The 23,414-nt window shown below is 25.5% G+C and overlaps 1 protein-coding gene across 1 annotated transcript in view; it reads right to left on the minus strand.

Moving 5' to 3' along the window:
• The window catches only part of LOC111626476 (SWI/SNF-related matrix-associated actin-dependent regulator of chromatin subfamily E member 1-like), a 70,054-nt gene that overhangs the window by 20,968 nt on the left and 25,672 nt on the right, over window positions 1-23,414 (minus strand). The window contains exons 5-8 of the mRNA XM_023369852.1: window positions 6,311-6,442; window positions 6,149-6,224; window positions 5,770-5,819; window positions 4,211-4,274 (exon numbers count right to left, since the gene is read on the minus strand). Coding sequence (XP_023225620.1) covers window positions 4,211-4,274; window positions 5,770-5,819; window positions 6,149-6,224; window positions 6,311-6,442 — 322 coding nt within the window. The remainder of the gene's footprint in view (window positions 1-4,210; window positions 4,275-5,769; window positions 5,820-6,148; window positions 6,225-6,310; window positions 6,443-23,414) is intronic.

A 23,414-nucleotide genomic window follows, 5' to 3' on the forward strand; every position in this document is an offset into this window, starting at 1 on the left:
AATATAACGAATATATAATTAATATATTCTAAAAAAAGTTGAAATACTAAAATATTTGAAATACTTGTTGTAAAATTAAAATTAATATTTAATGATGATGTAGATAGAATAAAAATTACACAATATAAGTTTAAGAGGCACATCAATATGAATAATTACAAAAGATTTTCCTCTTTATTTCTGTAATCTTATTAAAAAAAATTAAAAGCCCAGTTTTATGCAGAATAAAAAAAGAGAAATAAAAATGAATTTGAATGGAGTCCATCTCAGCATTTGCCTAAGTGACATTGGGAAACCATAGAAATCACAGCCAAGATGTTTCACAAAACAAATTTTACAAATCAACAATTGATATTACAGATGCATGCTGTATTAGTACATTCAAAATTATATGGACTAATTCCTAGATTGCAATTGAATGTATAAAATATGGCTAAATGAAAACAAATTTCCAATACTAGCCTTAGTTCTAATTAACTAGTTAATAACAATTAGTTTTTATATTAGTGATATACAGTTTAGATAAAAAACTTTCAAGAAAAACAATAGAAAAATTTTATTTGTATGCAAATAATGATTTCTTTTAAAATAATTATCATAACTATTTATAATAGCACTCAATACTACCTTTAGAATATCCTTAAACATCAAAGCTAGTCTTTTTTCCTTATAATTAATTCCATTTAAGCTGTTAAGATTTTCTAATATTTATTGTCATCAATTTATTTCATTCAATTCAGTTCATTAATTTTTTCAAGTAATATTTTTAAATTATTGAAACATTGAAGTTTGAAGTAGGTAATTTTAACCTCATAAAATAACCAAACCAGATATAAAGAAAATGTGCAAATAATAAAACGTGTAACCAAAATATTTCAAAAGAACATTAAAAAAAACAAAAGTAAATATTTAGGGCTAATGAAACTTGTTTTAAAAACATTATAACTTATTTATTCTTTTTGAAAAAATATGCTAAATATGAAACTGAATGCTGTTCCAAGTTTTATTAGTATGTTGGGTTTGTTGGGTTTAGTGGGTTATATTCGGTTCACACCGGGGGCTGTGTACTATGCCGGACCAAAGTCAAGGCATAGCACCAAAACAAAACTAAAATTAAATAAGTGTGTCAGTGTGTGTGTCTGTATTCAGGAATTTCCTAACAATGTGGCATGTATTCAATATAGTGGCCTTCTGTAGTGTGATGTATGTATTTCTACTCAATTGTAGCATTGGACATTAACAGCATTGGACAAAAGAGAAGACCAATAAGTTATTATTATTATTAGGAAAAAGCATATAAACTTTGTTCTCACAAGTATTAATACTATTAAATTATAACTTTTTTGTTGTATTAAAATAAACTTAATATTTACCCATAACTTAAAAAAACAACACTGAAACATTCTTAACTTTTCACATTGATTTTACAGTATTTTTGTCAAAGTTTTTGGTTTTCTGACATTACTATATTAATCACATAGAATTATTCAACTAATAAATGTTTACATGCATAAACATAATCGTAACATGAAATCTCAGAAAAAATATGCAAAAATCAACAAACAATTATTTTGATTGTTATTGTTTTTAGTTTACACAGATGATGATAAACAAATTTTTATAAAAATACTTTAATTCTTTAAAAAAAAGTAACTCATTTTCTAAAAATTTGTTCAAATAAAAACACATTTGTTAAAAATCAATCATCAAACATTTATACAATTAAATCTAAGACTATTTATTAAACTTATGCAAATTAATAATAATTATATTTTTATAATTTAAATCTTTTAAATTTAAAGATTTTACCTTCTTCATCTTCAGCAGGTTGTATACAAACTTTTCCGTCCATCTTCTGCGGTACCAAAAGAGACTAAATAAAAGTCATAATTTACTTAGTTCTGAGAAAATTTTAATTTCATAAAACATACTTAAAATTTTGGCATGCATTGTATAAAAGTCATTCAGATGCTAGAAAAAGCAAGTTTTGTTACTTTTTAAAAATTTTAGAAAGAAAATAAATTTTCATTAAAATAAATTTAATTTACCAATTCTTATAACTATAAAATAAAACAGAAAATAGAAAAACTAACTTTTTATTACATCAAAATACTTAATTTTTATAAAATACATAAACTTAATGTCAATTAGCATTACATTCTAGTGGGCAAATAATCTAATCTAATATTTAGATTTTTTCAAATTTAAATTTATAAAGAAAATGTTATATTTTATTGTTAATTTGAAAAAAGAATTTTATTGTAATAAAATTTAAAGAATGCTTTATTCAGTTAATAAATTTTAAAATTAGATTATTTTTGTTACTAAAAGATTTATTATAAGATCAATTTCAAATGTAGGTTATAAAGAAAACTTTTAAGTAAATATATCTATTTTTTCTAATATAACGAATATATAATTAATATATTCTAAAAAAAGTTGAAATACTAAAATATTTGAAATACTTGTTGTAAAATTAAAATTAATATTTAATGATGATGTAGATAGAATAAAAATTACACAATATAAGTTTAAGAGGCACATCAATATGAATAATTACAAAAGATTTTCCTCTTTATTTCTGTAATCTTATTAAAAAAAATTAAAAGCCCAGTTTTATGCAGAATAAAAAAAGAGAAATAAAAATGAATTTGAATGGAGTCCATCTCAGCATTTGCCTAAGTGACATTGGGAAACCATAGAAATCACAGCCAAGATGTTTCACAAAACAAATTTTACAAATCAACAATTGATATTACAGATGCATGCTGTATTAGTACATTCAAAATTATATGGACTAATTCCTAGATTGCAATTGAATGTATAAAATATGGCTAAATGAAAACAAATTTCCAATACTAGCCTTAGTTCTAATTAACTAGTTAATAACAATTAGTTTTTATATTAGTGATATACAGTTTAGATAAAAAACTTTCAAGAAAAACAATAGAAAAATTTTATTTGTATGCAAATAATGATTTCTTTTAAAATAATTATCATAACTATTTATAATAGCACTCAATACTACCTTTAGAATATCCTTAAACATCAAAGCTAGTCTTTTTTCCTTATAATTAATTCCATTTAAGCTGTTAAGATTTTCTAATATTTATTGTCATCAATTTATTTCATTCAATTCAGTTCATTAATTTTTTCAAGTAATATTTTTAAATTATTGAAACATTGAAGTTTGAAGTAGGTAATTTTAACCTCATAAAATAACCAAACCAGATATAAAGAAAATGTGCAAATAATAAAACGTGTAACCAAAATATTTCAAAAGAACATTAAAAAAAACAAAAGTAAATATTTAGGGCTAATGAAACTTGTTTTAAAAACATTATAACTTATTTATTCTTTTTGAAAAAATATGCTAAATATGAAACTGAATGCTGTTCCAAGTTTTATTAGTATGTTGGGTTTGTTGGGTTTAGTGGGTTATATTCGGTTCACACCGGGGGCTGTGTACTATGCCGGACCAAAGTCAAGGCATAGCACCAAAACAAAACTAAAATTAAATAAGTGTGTCAGTGTGTGTGTCTGTATTCAGGAATTTCCTAACAATGTGGCATGTATTCAATATAGTGGCCTTCTGTAGTGTGATGTATGTATTTCTACTCAATTGTAGCATTGGACATTAACAGCATTGGACAAAAGAGAAGACCAATAAGTTATTATTATTATTAGGAAAAAGCATATAAACTTTGTTCTCACAAGTATTAATACTATTAAATTATAACTTTTTTGTTGTATTAAAATAAACTTAATATTTACCCATAACTTAAAAAAACAACACTGAAACATTCTTAACTTTTCACATTGATTTTACAGTATTTTTGTCAAAGTTTTTGGTTTTCTGACATTACTATATTAATCACATAGAATTATTCAACTAATAAATGTTTACATGCATAAACATAATCGTAACATGAAATCTCAGAAAAAATATGCAAAAATCAACAAACAATTATTTTGATTGTTATTGTTTTTAGTTTACACAGATGATGATAAACAAATTTTTATAAAAATACTTTAATTCTTTAAAAAAAAGTAACTCATTTTCTAAAAATTTGTTCAAATAAAAACACATTTGTTAAAAATCAATCATCAAACATTTATACAATTAAATCTAAGACTATTTATTAAACTTATGCAAATTAATAATAATTATATTTTTATAATTTAAATCTTTTAAATTTAAAGATTTTACCTTCTTCATCTTCAGCAGGTTGTATACAAACTTTTCCGTCCATCTTCTGCGGTACCAAAAGAGACTAAATAAAAGTCATAATTTACTTAGTTCTGAGAAAATTTTAATTTCATAAAACATACTTAAAATTTTGGCATGCATTGTATAAAAGTCATTCAGATGCTAGAAAAAGCAAGTTTTGTTACTTTTTAAAAATTTTAGAAAGAAAATAAATTTTCATTAAAATAAATTTAATTTACCAATTCTTATAACTATAAAATAAAACAGAAAATAGAAAAACTAACTTTTTATTACATCAAAATACTTAATTTTTATAAAATACATAAACTTAATGTCAATTAGCATTACATTCTAGTGGGCAAATAATCTAATCTAATATTTAGATTTTTTCAAATTTAAATTTATAAAGAAAATGTTATATTTTATTGTTAATTTGAAAAAAGAATTTTATTGTAATAAAATTTAAAGAATGCTTTATTCAGTTAATAAATTTTAAAATTAGATTATTTTTGTTACTAAAAGATTTATTATAAGATCAATTTCAAATGTAGGTTATAAAGAAAACTTTTAAGTAAATATATCTATTTTTTCTAATATAACGAATATATAATTAATATATTCTAAAAAAAGTTGAAATACTAAAATATTTGAAATACTTGTTGTAAAATTAAAATTAATATTTAATGATGATGTAGATAGAATAAAAATTACACAATATAAGTTTAAGAGGCACATCAATATGAATAATTACAAAAGATTTTCCTCTTTATTTCTGTAATCTTATTAAAAAAAATTAAAAGCCCAGTTTTATGCAGAATAAAAAAAGAGAAATAAAAATGAATTTGAATGGAGTCCATCTCAGCATTTGCCTAAGTGACATTGGGAAACCATAGAAATCACAGCCAAGATGTTTCACAAAACAAATTTTACAAATCAACAATTGATATTACAGATGCATGCTGTATTAGTACATTCAAAATTATATGGACTAATTCCTAGATTGCAATTGATCACTAGTTTTATGATATATTTTTTTTAACTGAATAAAGCAAAGATAATAAAAAAAAAAACATCAAAATCATATTTTATAAAATATTCACCATTTCAAGCCCACAATTATTTAAAATGTTCAAATGAAAAAATAATTGAAACACTTCTATTTTAAATGCACACACAATATTCAACTTCAGGATAATGCTAATAGTTTATAAGCAGAACAACATATCATAGTATTCATATATATTTATATAAAAATTAATTTCATTTTAAAACATGCTGTAATTTTTTAAGATATAATTATGTAAACTCAAATCATGAGACTGAATTTGTCTAAAATCGGTGTGTAAATTAATTGTGTTAGTGCTGAATTTTTCAATGTAGATAAAAATAAAAATGAAATAAAAATACAAGATATAATGCAGTACTTTATTAACTGATATCTCTTACAAATATTAAATGTGTATAATTTAAATTTTTGTAAATTAGAAATGACAAAATAAAATGTTTTAAAATTATTAAACTTAATTCATTATTGGAAATATTTGAAAAGTAATACGTACAGCAGCAGGGCTGCGTTCCAAAGCTTCTCTTTCTTCAGCTGCTTGTTGAGCTGTTACATAACAGATAATGTTGTCTCAAATGTGTATCCATTAAAAATTTTGAAATATAGTAATGTCTATAAACTTATCTAATAAATTTTGCAAACTTAGCATACTAAAATAAAACAGGAAAATATGATCCATAATATTCAATTAAATAAATGGAAAATGTTGTAAGGGTCTATTAAACTGAAAATTTAATGGAATCTATATAAATATATATCTATATTAAAATAGTTACTTAAGTGATAGCCCTCTCTTATAGATTCAATGTATAAATCAATTATTGCTAAAAATTTTGACTTTACAATGTTAATACATTGATTTGTTTGTCCCTTACCTCTGACTTTTGCTGCTACCCATGCTTGATAAGCAGGGGAATTATGGTAAGATTTAAGAGCCTCATTATATTCCATCTAGGAATAAAAATTCATTATTAGAACAATTTATTACTCTTTAAAAGGCTCTAAAATAGTCACATCATATTGTGCTTATTGGTCACCTTTTCAGCTTCATAGTCATCGATATATTCTTGTTTTGAATCATCAGGTAACTCCCTCCACATCTGTCCAATAATCTTGCCAATTTCCCACAACTTCAGATCTTGATTTTGGGCCTTTACTTGATCCCATACCTTGATATAAAGTTCAATGTAACACACATTTGTTTTAATTTTTACTTTTTAATGATTAATAGTTAAAAAATTAGGTTTTAATGAGCACTAGGCATATTTTTAAACAAAATTTTAGAGGCATGATAACAAATGTCATTTCTGGATGCTAATCAGCATTGACTTTCTTTATTAAACTGTTGAAAAACAGCTTGTGAAGAAAAACTGTGTATAAAATCCAATCATAAACTGCATACATTTTAATCATTTTAATTAAAAATTTGATTTCAAGTATCTTCTTTCATTATATTAGCCAAAAAATAAAAAGGGACAATTAACATATTAAATGAATTTGTTGAAAAAAATTGTGATAAAGTATATCTGGATTAAAAAATTTCCAAAACTACAGAACAGGCCTTAATAATTTGATATAGTTTTAGTCCACCCAGTTATTTGATATAATATGTAAATGATATAGAACGAACCTGGTAAGATCAATTTCCATAGAATTGCTGCATCTAATGATCCAACAGACTTAAATATATATATATATGTAAAACTATGTTTCAAGCAAAACTTTTATAAGTAGTACAGAAATCATAACTACAATATTAATTTTTTATTTATAGTAGCAATAAGGTAAAATATTTTTCCTAAAAATACATTTTTACAAGGAGAGGGCACATTTTAGTTTTTGAACGTTGAATCATATATACTGCAATTATGGAAAAGGTCTTCACTGATACAATAAAAACATTGAGTTGATTTGTTTTTAAGATATAAAAATTTTCAAAACAGAAATTAAGTCATTTAATATTATCTATAAATTAATCTTGACCATTATTCTTAATTTAAAAATTTGAGAAATTTATTTATTTCGTTTTCTCTGTAATTTAATATTTAAAATTATATTTAGTACGCTAATGTATAATGATGATAAATATTAATTTTTGTATGTCTGTGTATTCATTTATGAAATAAAGAAACCAAGAATTAGCTATTAGTATTTGATATATTTAAAAAAAATTAAAGTAAATAAAAATCACAAACAATAAAAAATAAATAACAAATAAATAAAAAAAATTAAAATTTTATTAAAACAATTTATTTCATTTGATACAAATTATGAAATTACTATATTTCAACTGAAAATTAATTTACATATGATAATATTGGCTTCATATAAACTTGAATTTTGTTTTTATTTTTTTATTTTTATTTCACATCTTGAAAGTTTTATTATTATTCATTTTCAGAGAATTTCTTAGAGGTATTCTGATTTAGCTTCAGGTTACAAGAAATAATAATAAACTGCTTAGGACAGTAATTTTTTAAAAATCAAATTCATTCTTCTATATTATTGTTATTGGAATTTCCATGCAAAGAATTAAGAAAAACTTTATTAGAGATGTACATGCAAATTTCTGAGAAAATAATTTTAAAGATGATTAAAATACAATATTTATAAGAAAAATTAATGAAATGATAATTATTTAGATATATTAACTATGATTCAAAAATACAAAGATGCAAGAAATATAACAGAATTTATTGTTTATATATTTATTTATTAACTAAATAAATTTGAATGAATTAAATAAAAAGAAACCTTAGCATAATTTTTACAGAAATATAAAAATTTGTCAAATAATATAGTTGTATTTTTCACTAATAATGATTTATTATAAAGTTGCAAGTCCAAATTAAAATTAAAAAAAAATATATAATTTAAAATTATAGAATAAGTGTTATTTTTGTGAATTTAATTTATGCCAACTTTCCAACAAAAAAATGTGTTTCATTTTGTTAATTAAAATCTATCATCAATTAAACTGATTCAAGCAATTTCGTGTAATTATAAAAGCTAAAAATTGTTGTTAAAATACAAAATAAAATTTTAAAAAATGTAATTCCAATTATTGCTAAAGTTTTAATCAAATTAAATCAAATTTATTTTCTAAAATTAATAGTACAACAAAAATATTTACTTTANTACATTTTTTTTTTTTTTGATACTATCTCCTATCTATGTTAAGTTTTAATATTAGATACAGTTGTTGATAATTATGTTATTGTTTTTGTTAAATAAAAAATTAAACTTCACATAATAGCAAAACAATAGAATATAAAATAATGATGATTATTAATATACAAACTTTTGACATTTTAAATTGAAAATTTTGAAACTAACTATAAAATAAAATATAGAACATTTCTACAAGCAAAAATATAATAAAAATATCATTAATTATTCAGTTACTATTGAAACAATCACTAAAGACTTACCATATTATACTAGTAAGTATTGTATCGGCTAGAAATTAGTTAACACTATATTCTTAAATGTTAATTTGCAGAATACAATAAGCTATAAATACTGTATACTATTTACTCAAATATAAAAATATAAATTTAAAAAATTTACATATACTTAACACAACAGATTATGATACTATCTATTTCTGTTATGCATTTAAAAATATTATGTTTTTGAAGTATAATATAAGAAATAAAGAAGAAACAAAAGAATATATATTCCTTTGCTTCAGAAGCATTAGTAGTATTTTTTATTTATGAATATAATTAACAATTGAAATTCTGTTAATGAGCAGTTCATTAATTATTATTATTATTATAAACTTCCTAAGCTATCCCTACTATTTAACTGTACTTCAGTATAATTTGGCAAATCTTTAACTTAATATATTAATAATAAAGTTAAGTTTCTAAGAGGAAAAACAAAACAGTTTTAGTTCTAGAGATTTGGTTGGTAGGAGATGTCTAGATATGTTTCACTTCATGTTTCTTATATTCTATTCTATTGTTGTTGTTTCAATCAAAACTTCTTCCAAAACTTCAGACTATGAGGCGTTAAATATAATTAAAAATAATTTATTCTTGCGAGCGCTTTCGACGTGCATATTTACGTCGAAAGCGCTTGCAAGAATAAATTATTTTTAATTATATTTAACGCCTCATAGTCTGAAGTTTTGATTGAGATAACTGTTGGCATGACATCCAACCCCAGTACTTAATTGTTGTTGTTTTGTCATGTTTTGTGTGACCAAGTACAATATGTCGGAAAATCATCATTCTAACTTGTAAGTCATTTTTTATCTTCAATCTACTCTATATAGTTCTATGTACTGTTAAAGAACTTGTAACATCACTGTAATAACAAACAATAAACTCAGTTGTTACAAAAGTTGCTTGATATAGAGCTTATTTATCATTCAATTAAACAAATATATGTATGCTAAAATGAGAAATATAAATACACAGAAGAAAGACATTAGCTGTACACAAAGTGTTTAGCCGGCAGAAAAGAGGGTAAGGGGAAAAAGGGAGGGGAAGGAGGAGGGAGAGGAGATAGACAGTAGAGAAAAATAGGTTCTCTCTGAATGGCGTACATGAAATATACACACATTACTTCATAATTTTAATAATAAATTAAAATAGTGCACAAAATACATGTTAAAGCAGAGCACTGAGGTACACAAGAATTGGATGGTATCCAACTGTTGTGTATCTAACTGCTCTGCTACATCCAACAAAAATCAAGATTTAGCCTTTCATGAAAATTGCTGTGCAAATTTAACATTTAGGTTTAGTTAAATTAGGTTAAGCTATGATAAATGAATAAAAACCTCGTCTTATATGCGAGTAAATATGGTAATAACCAAACCTCGACACTAACCTTTAAAACTACAGCCTTTTTTAAAGGTTAATGTCAAGGTTTGGTTATTACCATATTTACTCGCATATAAGACAAGGTTTTTATTCATTTATCATAGCTTCAAATTTCTAGCTCGTCCTATACGCGCGAGTGAAAGATTATTTGTGTTTTTGCAAATAATTTTTGTGAACCGTATATTTGCAATTTTTACTAGATGCTCACCCTCTTGTTTAAAAACATAAGTATTTTATCTGGGTGGTTTGAATTTTTCTTGTATATTGTCAGGAGTAAAGATGAATAGCAATAGGAAAAGCAAAGCTTTTGAATCGAATTCCAGATTGAAATTCCAAAATCACACGGGAGCATGATATAAGTTTTAATTCATTCCCACGCGAAAACAGATGATTATTCGGAAATCAGAATTTGGAGAAACTCTTAAGTGTAATTGACAGAGTGGAATTGACTGTTAAGATTTGGCAAAAAAAAGGTTCCCCATTGTCCAGCTTTACATGAACAAATTATGTTGTCGATTTTACAACATTTTCTTTAAAGTTTAAAATGACTAAGTTTTGCGGGACAATGTGTGCATTTACATTCATTTGATATTTTACTTGTGATTAAACAAAATAAAATTAGAATTGTATTAACAAATCTAATTCTCTTTATTTTGTTCTTTAAAGTCACACCTCGTCCTATATGCAAGATTGTCTTATATGTGAGTAAATACGGTATTTAATTAATTAATTTAAGTGCAGTCAGAGAAGAGAGTGCAAATTTATGCAAAAAATTAAATCTTTCAAGAAATTAAGCAGTTACTCAAAAATATGCAGTCAACACTATAAGAACAAGGACTCCTTCTTATAAAATTATGAATGCTTACAATGACTGAAGCTGCTTTCACATTTAAAGAAAAAAAGATGATGTTAAAAGTGGACATCTTCTACAAGTATCTTCTATAAAGGAAACTTGATGTTATTTCCAACAGAGCAGTAACAGCATGTAACTTCAAGTTTTTAACAGTACAGAGAACTTTATAGAGTAGACTGAAGGTAAGCAGAATAACTTCCCAATGTGTTATAGATACTTATTTAGAGATCACACACCACAAAACAGTAATGACAGAACAGAAAACAAACAGGATATGAAGCATATCTAGAACACCACCTAGCAACCAAATGTAGGAGTGTTCATTTTTCCTGTTATTAGCAAGGTTGCAGCTGAAGTTTTCATCTCTAAAATGTGAACATCGAGAGCAGCTATCTTGTAAGCAGCGCTTGATGTTCAAGTTGTAGAGATGAAAACTATGGCCACAACCTCGCTATTGATGTAAAAACATATTTTTAAAAGTACATTATTTTATAATTATCTAATATAAATTAAAATCACACAGAAATACATATTGCTAGACTTATTAATATATTATTTTAGCATAGTAATAGAGTTACTTTTACAAAGACTAATAAATATGATAATATATTTTAGTATGAATAATTTTTGATCTGAAATATATAATTAATAAAACTTAAATAATTTAAATATTAATCAATATTAATATTTTTGATTTGTTTCTCTAAGTCTTAAATAATTTTACAGAATTGTACTGAATTATATGTACATATATATTTTATTATGTGTAATACAATACATAAGTAAAATAAAATTCTATAATTAAGACAACAAAAAATAATTTAGCAATAATGTATTAATAATAAATTTGATTTTCTATTTTTATGTAATATATCTGTTCATAACTGTTTTATATGAACTATCATATAAAGCATTTATCATTTATTAAATTTTACATACATTTAATATAAAATAATAATTAAGTTTGATTTAATTATAATTTTAACTATATTTCTAAAATTCTGAAATTATCAATACACCAATATTAATGATATATTGATATCATAAGCATATATTTAAATAGATAACAATATAAATATATATAGAAATTCAAAAATACTGAAATTTCTATAATATGAAAATTTAATTGTCATTAAACATCTATCAAAAAATATGAAAAATGGCACAAAATCATTTAACAGAAAGAATACTATATTCTTAAAATCTTAGTATTAAAACTATCATTTGAATTTGTCAAATTTCTCTTTGATATAATTTTTTTTCCTTTAGCATTTATAGTAATCTCTAAAAGCTATTCAGATATTTTAAAAAACTGTAGTTTCTTTTTACAATGAATTTCATATATATTAAGCAAATAAAAATATGAGTCTTTAGAGGTACAGTACACTTCATGAACCTAGCAGACTAAAGTTTTATGGATGAATATAATTGTATAATTGTTGTAGATCAAGTTCAACAGAAACCATAATCATTTGGCATACACAAACACACACTATATATATATATACACACACACACACACACAAAAATAATAAAAATTTCATGGCACAATATAAACAGGATACAATGTAAATCTGATCAAGATGCACAAAATATCCACATCAGAACCAAAGTGCTGAACCTATAGACATGGAAAAATGAAAGACTAGAAGAAAAGAACCAACAACAAATTGTTGTGATAACTAAAGCAAAGCTAATGAGTAAGTTGATCTCATTTCATTTTTTGAGAATGGCATGTCATAGAAATGATCAGAGATTGAAAAAGGATGTAGGGGCTGGTAAACAAAGAATTTCAGGTAAATACTAAAGGAAATTGTGCTGAAGATACAAAGAGAAAACATCTCAAACTGAAAGTTTTGGAATGCAGGATAAAGAAATGTACTAGCTCTGAATAGAATTAGCTAGAATAGAGATGGAGAAAGAACTGAGACAAAAATACAGATTAAAAAAAAAGAATTAGATATTAAAAGGGTGCAACTCTGTATAGAACAGAGCTGCAATTAAGAGTTCATAAAGTCAAAAAAGTTTGAAACTTTCTCTTAGAATAAATGGATATTCCCAAAGATGCCAGAGTTCCATCTTGGCATCTTTGGCACAATGAAACTGGTATTTCAAACTTCTAGGTATTGGATGAACTGAAAGGACAATTCTTACTTGTACCATTGTTGGAAAAGTGTAAGTTGATCTCAGACTATCCAGTGGAGAAATAAAGGACTATTATTTACTCAAGCTTAAAGCCCCACTCATGCCCTACTTTCTCCTCTTATATCTCCAGTATGTAGATCAGGGCTGTCCAACCTGTGGCCTAGTACTGTAAAGAATGAGGCCAACATAAAATTGTACAGTTCCTTAAAACATTGAAATCTTTATATACTTATTCTTCAAGTTTTTGAAATTTGCATAGCATTCTAATACTTTTTATTAAAAAAATTGTCATAAGATGCCATTAGTATACACTTATAGAATTTTTAAAAATATACACTGGGTCATTTCTTAGTAAAGCCACTTTAAAAGACAGTTAAGCTATTTCCACTTTAAGTTAGCTGCTGTAGTGCTAGTATAGATAGGTTCGCAAGTGCTAAAGACAGAAGTCAACACATTAGACCACAGATTTTTTTGGTGTATATTTTAAACTGAATTTTTTTTACATATTCTGAATGGCATTAGAAGGGATATTTCACATCATAAATTCCTTTATATTATGTTCAGCTGATTTTGAGAAATAGACTGCCTTATATATTTATAGGACACTGGGCTTTAATGACTAGTAAATAATGAAAATTACTTGGAACAAATTATTATGAATTTATTTATACAAATAGTATACAATTAAAACATTTTTAATAACAATTTAATTTTTCAGTTGCATTTTATGAAATTTTTGAAACATTTAGCGCATGTAGAATGTAATATTGCATTTTTTTGCAAAAGGTTTACTTTCAGGACATTCCAATTTTCAACGCGAGTGTTGAGTGTCGAAGTCAACAATTTGACGTCATCAACGACGTTCCAACTCCAATACGAAGTGCTTAGTTCCCATAATTCCATTCTCAGCAAGATGGATTCCATTCAAATGTCTTACCAATTACCCACAATTCATTGGAAAGTAGCAGTCAACATATCTGTTGAGTGCTGAGTGTGTTGAGTCAGCGCTGACAACAGTGCTACCTCAACGTTGAAAAAAGGAACGAATTTTAACGAATGACAGCGCTGAGTCAGCGTTGAAAATTGGAATATCCCGTTGAAAATTGGAATATCCCGTTTGCAATTAGGAATTGGCATCATCTTTGCTTATCTCTTTTAGAAATGTGATTTTTCCTATCATATGTTACCAGTGTTTGATAAGCCAAGAGCCCATCCTCTCATTATTTTATTTCCACACCTAATTTTGAGATACATCACTGCAATATTTCCATTAAAATTTTTTTATTGATATGGAGTTTTTTCCATGAATAGTATTATACAACACAAATCTGTTGACTATAGCAAAGTTGATAATTCTGGTAAATAGGCATCAACACTACTTTTTACCTCTTTGCAATTGCATGTTTTTCTAGAAGCCTATCATGATGATCCACACCTTTCATAATTTTCTATTACTGACAGTTGATGTACAGACATTTTACCATTAGCTTGTTTGTTCCATCTCTGTATATAAGAAAGAAGTTGAACAGTATCATAATTTGATCCTAATAATTGCACTAACTGCCATTCAATTTTATCGTTAGTATCATCATCTTACAATCAAATAGGCAATTTTCCAAATTTTCTAGGTAATTTCTGTAAATTTTTTCAATTAGTAAAGGGGCATTTTCCATTTCTTTTTTCTCAGATGGCACTATATGCATGAGAACTATTTTGCCTCAGTTCATTCAAAAGTACATAACTGGTAAAAGAAATGCAATAGTCCTTTGTATTTTTCACAATGGACTGCATATTCTCTATAACTGTACTACCCAATGGTTTTTTCCATATTTATTTCCTCAGTTCAACTGTTTCAGTGATATCTTGAATGATGCTCAAACTACCCATATCTTCATTGTCCAATGCTTCCTCATCAGTAAGTTCATCTCATTTTGTGGAAGAGCTAATAAATCTGCTTCAGCATGCTCAGAAAATAAATACCCACAAGCTTCATCAGTAGTTTTGAATGATTTTTTTTAAAATAATCAATTCTGATCAAACAGAACCTAAGTATGATGAATTAGAAATTACTATAGTCCTACAGTTCAGCATCCTATTTATAGGGCAGTTAAGTTTAGAAACATTCTATGCCAGATAAAAATAATTTAGTATAGACAAGACCTTCAACAATAATTCTTATAAAAAGGTTATAAATTACTTCAGTTATTTACAAAAAAATTATATTCAGATGAAAGATTGTATAGTACAGGCAAATATGTTGAACTGTCCTGACCAGTACCATGATACAAATGATTACACCATGAAGTGAAATAAAAACAACACAAGCACAGATATTTACACTTCAAATCTGAACAAAAATATTCAGAATAGATTTATTTAAAATGCTAAGGCCCGAAAAAATACTGTTGTATAAATAGAACATTGGGCTATAATGGATTAAAAAATGTCTGCCACCATAAATTATATGTATATTATGCACTGTACCTCAAATGAAAAGATTTGGCTACTTTGTACAAAAAATGGGCTACCTTTTTTGTGCAAAGTGGCCAAAAACATCATTTGGCACATTGGCTACATTTTGACTATAAAAATTATTTTGTTGTTTGGTCTGGCCTAGAATGGCAAATCTACTCATGTCATCTTCACATATAGTTTTATAGTTTGTGTGTGACCTGAAACAGTTTTTTTCAAATGTGGTCCAAAGGAGCCAAAAGGTTACACATCCCTGATGTAGATGATGTTCTCATTGCATGAAATGGTTCAGATGATGACTTTTTACAGTTGTGACTTTTCAGAATAACCATCCACAAAACTGAGTTTGGAGATGCAAATAGTTTAATTTCATTCTTTGATCTTAATCTTATGCATGGGTACTTTTAAACATGTTCATAAATTCCACTCTCTCTACTAATCAATCTCCCCTGAGTCTTATCAACCTCCCATATAAGAATCTAGCATTACCATTACCATATATGTCAGAACAGCATTCATTATTTCCTCCAAGCACTTAAATAATGAAATTGATATCAAAGATGGCTTTATGGAAAACTGGCTATCTTAACAACAAGTTTATTTACATATGAAGAAAAGTATCATTTTTTATTCCCACTTTCCACCATGTATGATAGACTCCAGAGGTAATATTGTTCTGTGGATGTACCTTATGTCCACAATATTTTATTAAAGTTAGTTCTCCTTTTTTTTTACAAGTATAATTACATCCTTTTAATTGCTTCTTGTATTAGTGCCAAGACAGTTTTAGAGAGAGAGAGAAAGGATAGAAAAATCATCACTGTTTTTGAACAGTCAGGTTTATATGCCTCTGTTCTACTCACTCAAACAGTAACGTTTTATATATTGATCATCTTCTAGACAGTTAATGTTGGGATAGAATTGTGCAGAAACACAATTCCCACATTTTTCTATATTTCAAACGAGTAACAGTCAATGCCAAAGAAACTCAGTTGGAGAAATAACTGTTGGTTTTGAATGCGTGCTCGCTGATTGGCTGCCGATTATCAGACCACCAGCGGACCTCCGACAGAGCAACAAAGTGCTAATTGGTCAATCAATCCTGCCTTCAATCCATATAAAAAGGTTTAAGTTTAGGCGGAAAACTTAAGTTCAGTTTAAGCTTGGCTTGACCAACTCAACTTTCATGTCGAAAGTTGAGTTGATCAACGGAACTCCGATCAGAAGGTTGTTTAACTTTAAGTTAGAGGCAAGGTTGCTTTTGTCTCGCTGTTTCTTCGACGAACACCAGAAGTAGCTTACATTTAGCTAAGTCTCAGGGATTGCATTGCAAGTTTCAAAAGACCTGTTCAGGATTAATGAACTATTTGAACTCTAATTTATTTTGTTTGTTTGTGTGTGTGAAACCTACATTGTAAATATCTGAAATGTTGTAATTTATAACTCTTGTGAAATATCTTAAGTTAATTGAATTTAAATAGAATTTTTGAACTGACTGATTTGGATTTTGACTGTTGATAACAAATTTTAGCATACAAGAAAACTTTCAAGCAGAGTAAGAGATGGAACTACCAAAAGTGGCTGTAGATCTTCTAGTTATTTAAGAAACTGCCTTAATTTTAAAATTAAAACTGATAAATTCTTTGAAATTGTTATCAGATTAGTGAACCCACACACACTGTATTGTAATAACTAGCTTGCTTGCAGCTGCTATGGTATTAGTTTCATTCTTGTTTGGGTAAGCATATTTTTTTTTTATTTTGACATGTATTAATAGTTTTTCTGTACACTGATATACTGTTAGGTATTTATTAATTTATTTTATATTTTAAATCATCTTATTTAATAATACAATACATAAAACTAGGGTATCTAAGTTAGTTTATAAGCCTCTTTTTTACGCTGTATTCAGTAATTAATTTATTTTCTTGTTCAAATACCTTCATCGAGGCTAAACTGAGTCTCTTAAAATTAAGAAACGTGAATGTGAATTATTATTAAATTAAAATTTTATATACGTCAACGAACTGAGTGACACGTTTAAACTTTTAATTATAATTTGATATTTTTATTATTATTTTCATTTCCTATTGGTTTAACACGACACATTATAATTATGTAGAAATTTTAAGAATATTTCTAAAAATGTTTCCGAGCTTATAAAAAGTCCATCGAGAAGAATTTTTATGTAGAATAATTAGAACAGTTAAAAATTCAAAAAAAAAGTTCTATTAATTTAATTATAATTTGAATCGATGAACTAGAAAATTAAGACTTTGAAAAAACTATTTGTAAAATGTTGGATTGATGATCTTCGAAAGGAAAAATATATGCTTTTAATGTAGTACTGATCTGTATTATTGTTCATTACAACTGTATTTAAAAAGAATAAAATTACCCTTGCATTATTTTCTAATTTGTTTGGCCAATAAAATTTATTAAATCGAAATAATAAGACTAAAAATCAACAACCAAAGAATTGACTCTAATGCAAAAGCCATTCATAATGAGATACAATATGAGAATTTTCAGTTAAAGTTTAAAAACACGAAAAAAAATCTTCTTTATTTAAATTCTGCATTATTATACTCATGCCTATATTTTCTTTTAAAATATCTAGAATCAACAATAAATATTGAAAATGTTTATGTAATAATAGATTTATAAATAAAACAGTAAAAAAAATTCTTGAATTTTAATTTAAAAAAGCATCGAGTATTGTATGGTGAATTTTTCTATATCGCTACTCATAATGTCGATTTGTTTTCAGGCTCGGAAATATTAAATTTTTTTATTATTATTATTATTATTACTCGAGTGTTTTGTTTACAATTGTTTTATTCGAATATTGCTGATTTTTGTTTTTTTCTATAAAATCCTATTATACGTAAACATTTGCTTATGACAGAATACAAGATTGTAGAGTTTATACGCCGTTTCTGATCACGATAGACAAGACTAACGTAGGACAAACGTCAAATATGTTTTTCTATTTCTATTTAAATTTTCTGATCCCAAAATAGTTTACGAAGAAACTACATATCGATAATACTTTTCGCTAGTTTATTTTTTTAAATTAATAAATTTAATGTAAATTCTACTGTTAAATCGCTTAAGTTTTTAATTGATTAAAACTTTAATCAATTATTAAAACAAATAATGTGTTTGCCTTGTTTATGTGTAAATATAATATGATTTTTTAATTTTATTTTGAATCCGCTTTTACAAACCAACATAAAAAGAAACTAAAATCAAGTATATAACATTAAAAATTTGTTGTTATGCACTTTAAAATTTTTATGGTTTATAACATAACATTAAAAAATAAATAAGAGTGCTTTTTAATTTTATTATACAGTAAAGCATAAAAAATAATCCGGATTCCTTCGTTGAAAAATGAATATTAATCCTTTCAATGGTAATTTCGTGTTAATGTTCTGTAGATCGTGCTTCGTTGATGTTCTAACATTCATTCAGAATTCGTAAATTTTTTTAATCTCTAAAATATTATCAGTGTATTTTTCTTTAAATATAGTAATTCTGTAAATTATATTTCGAATCTTTGTAATTTTCACTTCATTTCTTGTGAAATAATGGCTTGAACTCAGAACACCTAAACTTCGATTACAATGTATTTGAAGTTTACAGTACTTAAAACACTAATTTACGCGTGTTTTTAAATCCTGACAATTTGAAAATCCGGATGGGGTCCAGGCCCAATTAGTCTGGATTTTTGACGCTTCACCATACTTCTAAATCTAAGGATTTACCGATGTACAGTACTAATTACATCTTCACATTATTACATATTGATATGTTTTTAATGTAACTTGCATGTTACTTTTAACAATTTCTGGTTTATAATTTTCTACCAAATTTGTTAGAGAGTTAAAATTCAATGCATAAAATTATATAAATGAATTGTAATCTTTTAATTCCATGAATTTATTTCATTTTATGAATTTAAAAAGAATATTTTCAATCATCTATGTTATAAAACATTTATCCTAGTAGAATTAAAATGGTTTAATTTTATTTATAAAGTAAGTATATTTNTTTCTGTACAAATTTTTAAATTTTAAACATGTTCAATTCCACTCAAGATTCATTTGTTGCTGTCTGGTTAATGATATTTCAAAATACCAAAAATGTTTGAATTATTAAAAATATAGTTTATTTAACACAAAAGTTTTATTTTTTATTTTGACTCAAAAAGTTATTATAAAACTGTATAACTTGTTATTTATTTGTATATTGTAGTTTACTTATGTAGGTTCAGACTATTATTCATGATAACTGACTCTACATTATAAAGAGAAGTTCACTAACACTAAGATAAGTTCTTAAGCTGTCCAAATAGATCAGTTTTACTTTAGAATTACATTTTTTTTTTTTTTGATACTATCTCCTATCATCAAATTCCAACATTACAGATTGAATTTTATAGATTACTGATTGGAACTTGTAACAGTGTAATCTGGTAGTGGGAGATTGTATCCCAAAGTATGTTTAATTCTGAAATAAAAATAACTAACATTAAAATCCAAAACATTCGTTTATTATTTGCATTATTATTAGAAGAAAAATGACACTATTTTTTTCTGACAAAATTAGCAAAAATTTTATATGAATAATTACTTTATTTGAAGCTAGGAAAATTGTATTTTCTAGCTTTAATTTTCAATTTTCAACTCATACTATCTTCAAGCTTAAATAAATAATATTCAATATATAAAATTGTATGATGATGATGACGTAATAGTTTAACCCGCTTATAGCATCATCCATGGGACCAGCAATTTTTTGATGTTATAACCGAGTGTCATTATCTGCAGGGTCATAATTTCAGTCCCATAAAAGTATCAAGTGTGTTTAAGAATCTATTATAAAATTTATCTAATTTAATATCGTATGTATAAAAGTGCAAACTTAAATGTTTAAAACTTTATTTACATTATTATGCCTAAATTTACAACGATGTAATTAAAATTTTCAAAAATTACCTTTTATAAGAAATTTTTATTTGTCTCAAGTTTCGATAATGGCGGCACTTTTGGTTCTGAGAATAATGTGGAATCAAAAGGTAACAGAAAGTTAAATTAAGCAAGAAACAAGAAAATTATCATCCAGGCATTAATAATGCCTGGATGATAATTTTCTTGTTTCTTGCTTATCTATCAATGAAGTCCAATATCTTTCACTTTTAGGCATTTTTCACCAAAAATTTTTTTATCAATGTCATGTCATTTTCTAAGTCATAGATTTTGTTCATTATTTCCGACGAAGTTTTACGAGACCCTTTTCACTTGTCCCTTGCCATCTTGGAAACTTTTCAAAATTTTCTGTTTTTTATTATTGTGTGCACTGTAGAATTTACTAAACCAAAGTCTCTGCATATATCTGCCTTTTTCTTCCACTTTCAACTGCTTTAATTATTTCTACTTTGCAGTCTAACGTTAACACTTTCCTTTTTAAGCTAGCCATTTTACCTGATTTGATGCTAAACTACAACACAAGTATGAGAGCTATGCAGACTAACCTACTGTCACATCTAATTTTGTAAATTTGAGTGTGCTTCAAATATGATGTTAAAACAGGATTTTGTCATTACAAGCGGGTTTTTTAACATTATCTAGTATAGTAAAATCATGGGATTGATAAAAATTTGACATTATATTAGGGTTGTCATTACATCCGATGGCATTATAATCAAGTTAAACTGTACTTGTAAGACCTGATAGAAATCATCATCTCCAAGCTAAAACAATTTTAACTAAGAAAGCATTTTAGTAATATGATATGTGAAGCACTTATCTAATTTTACAGCATCAAATCCTTTTAATTACATTAAAAGGAACTGTGGAAACTTAATCTCATCACACATAATTAGAACAAAGATATATGGACAAATTCTTAAGATGACAAATAGACCATTAAGATTATTTATGAAATATATGTTTGTCTTTCTTCACAAGTTATGTACACTTATTCTACTTTCTCCTTCATCTTCAAAACATTAAAATACAGTAAACCCTCAATTTAATGGACAAATTAAGGAAGGGTAAATGCTATTCCAATAGTCCATTAAATTGAATGCGCAAGATGTGTTAAATTATGACATGTAAATATGAATAAAATAATATTATAATGGACATTGAGTAATTTATACTTATTGACTCTAAAGCCAATCTTTTAGCATGCTCCATCCATAAATAAAAATGTTTTAAATTTTTATATCACAAAGTTTTAACTATTAAACTGAGGGTTTACTTCTAATAAATTTAAATATGAATATAATCTCAATTTAAATTTTAAAAACCAAATCACGTTATCAATTCAAATGAAAAATTGAATTCATATTTCAAAAGAATCATAAAACAGTAAAGTTTTAAAAGCTCAATAAACATTTTAAGTGCTCATTAAAAGAATATTTAAAGCAAAACTTATAATAAAAATAAACTGCATAAGGAAAATATTTTATGTATTTATAAATACATAAAATATTTTCCTTATCCAGTTAAAGCACTTATTGGTAATTAAAAATCCAATTTTATATATATATAAAACAACACTATACTTAGTGTGTGTGTAGTACAGTGTTATACAGTATTTATATTCTAATAACTTATGGTCAGTATTATTTACATTTTTAAATTATATAAAATGAAAATCAAAGAACATTAAATGAACTTTTGAAGCAGTTATGGCATAACAATAATAATTATTCACATTATAAATTTTAACACTAAATTTTTTGAATTTTTAATTTTATACTCACACCATATATATATTTTGGATCGAATTCTTCAACATTAAATATTTCATAATTAAATACATCAATAAACTTTAGTTAATAAAGTAAGAATTCAACATATAGTAATTCCTCCATTTATGAGAATTCACTTTAACAGGATGAAAACCTTTTCAAATTTTAAATAATATAATTATGAAAATAAATGATATTTATATCAAAAAGTGCACTTATTATTATCAGTAACTTCTTATGTAGAAATTTAGCTAAAACTTTTCTACTTTAGTAAGAGCAAAATATTGTATTTGAAAATATGGAACAGATCTCTTTAAATAGCTTTTTAGAGTTCCATTTATGCAGTTTTTGTGCAATCAATTGTTCACATATATGAAGGGATTACTGTATTAATATTAACAGAAGATAAAAACAACAAAAACCAAATTGTTTACAACTGAAAACAAAAAGGAAAAAATTATCACAACTTTGAATGATAATTCTTAAAATTCACACTAACATATATAAATCTTGAAATAATAATATATATCATAAACCTGTATTAGTTCTAAGAAATTTTAAATTTTATTGACATTATTTTTTATATTTCTGGTCACAATTAACCATGTTATTTTTATCTAACAAAAAACTATCATAATTAGTAGAATTGAGTAAAAAGACTGAGTCCAAGTATTTGGACTCAGTCTTTTGAGTCTTTTTACTCATACTCAATATTCAATCTAAAACTCAATAAGCCTGAGTCAAAAGTTAGTATATAACATAACTGAATAGAAATTGTCAGTTGCTGAAGCATTATCAGTAAAGATGCAAGGAAACAAAATTTAATTAGTAAATATAAAATACAACTAGCTTAGTTTTGTCATCACATCTACAATACTAATATTACTGCATGCACAACAGAATTTTTAAGACAGTTTGAGACTTGATAAAGAAAACCAAAAATAGTTCACACCCACAGACAGCTAACAATTCTGGAGACCTAGAATAAAAATGTACTGGAATTTTTCAATAGTTTGTCTATTGAAAAATTCCAATACATAACAATATTAAATGTTAAGCCCTGTCCCTCA

Source organism: Centruroides sculpturatus, unplaced genomic scaffold (assembly GCF_000671375.1).
Source record: "Centruroides sculpturatus isolate CEXI.00-Female unplaced genomic scaffold, Cexi_2.0 scaffold391, whole genome shotgun sequence".
In the NCBI taxonomy this organism is placed as follows: domain Eukaryota; kingdom Metazoa; phylum Arthropoda; class Arachnida; order Scorpiones; family Buthidae; genus Centruroides; species Centruroides sculpturatus.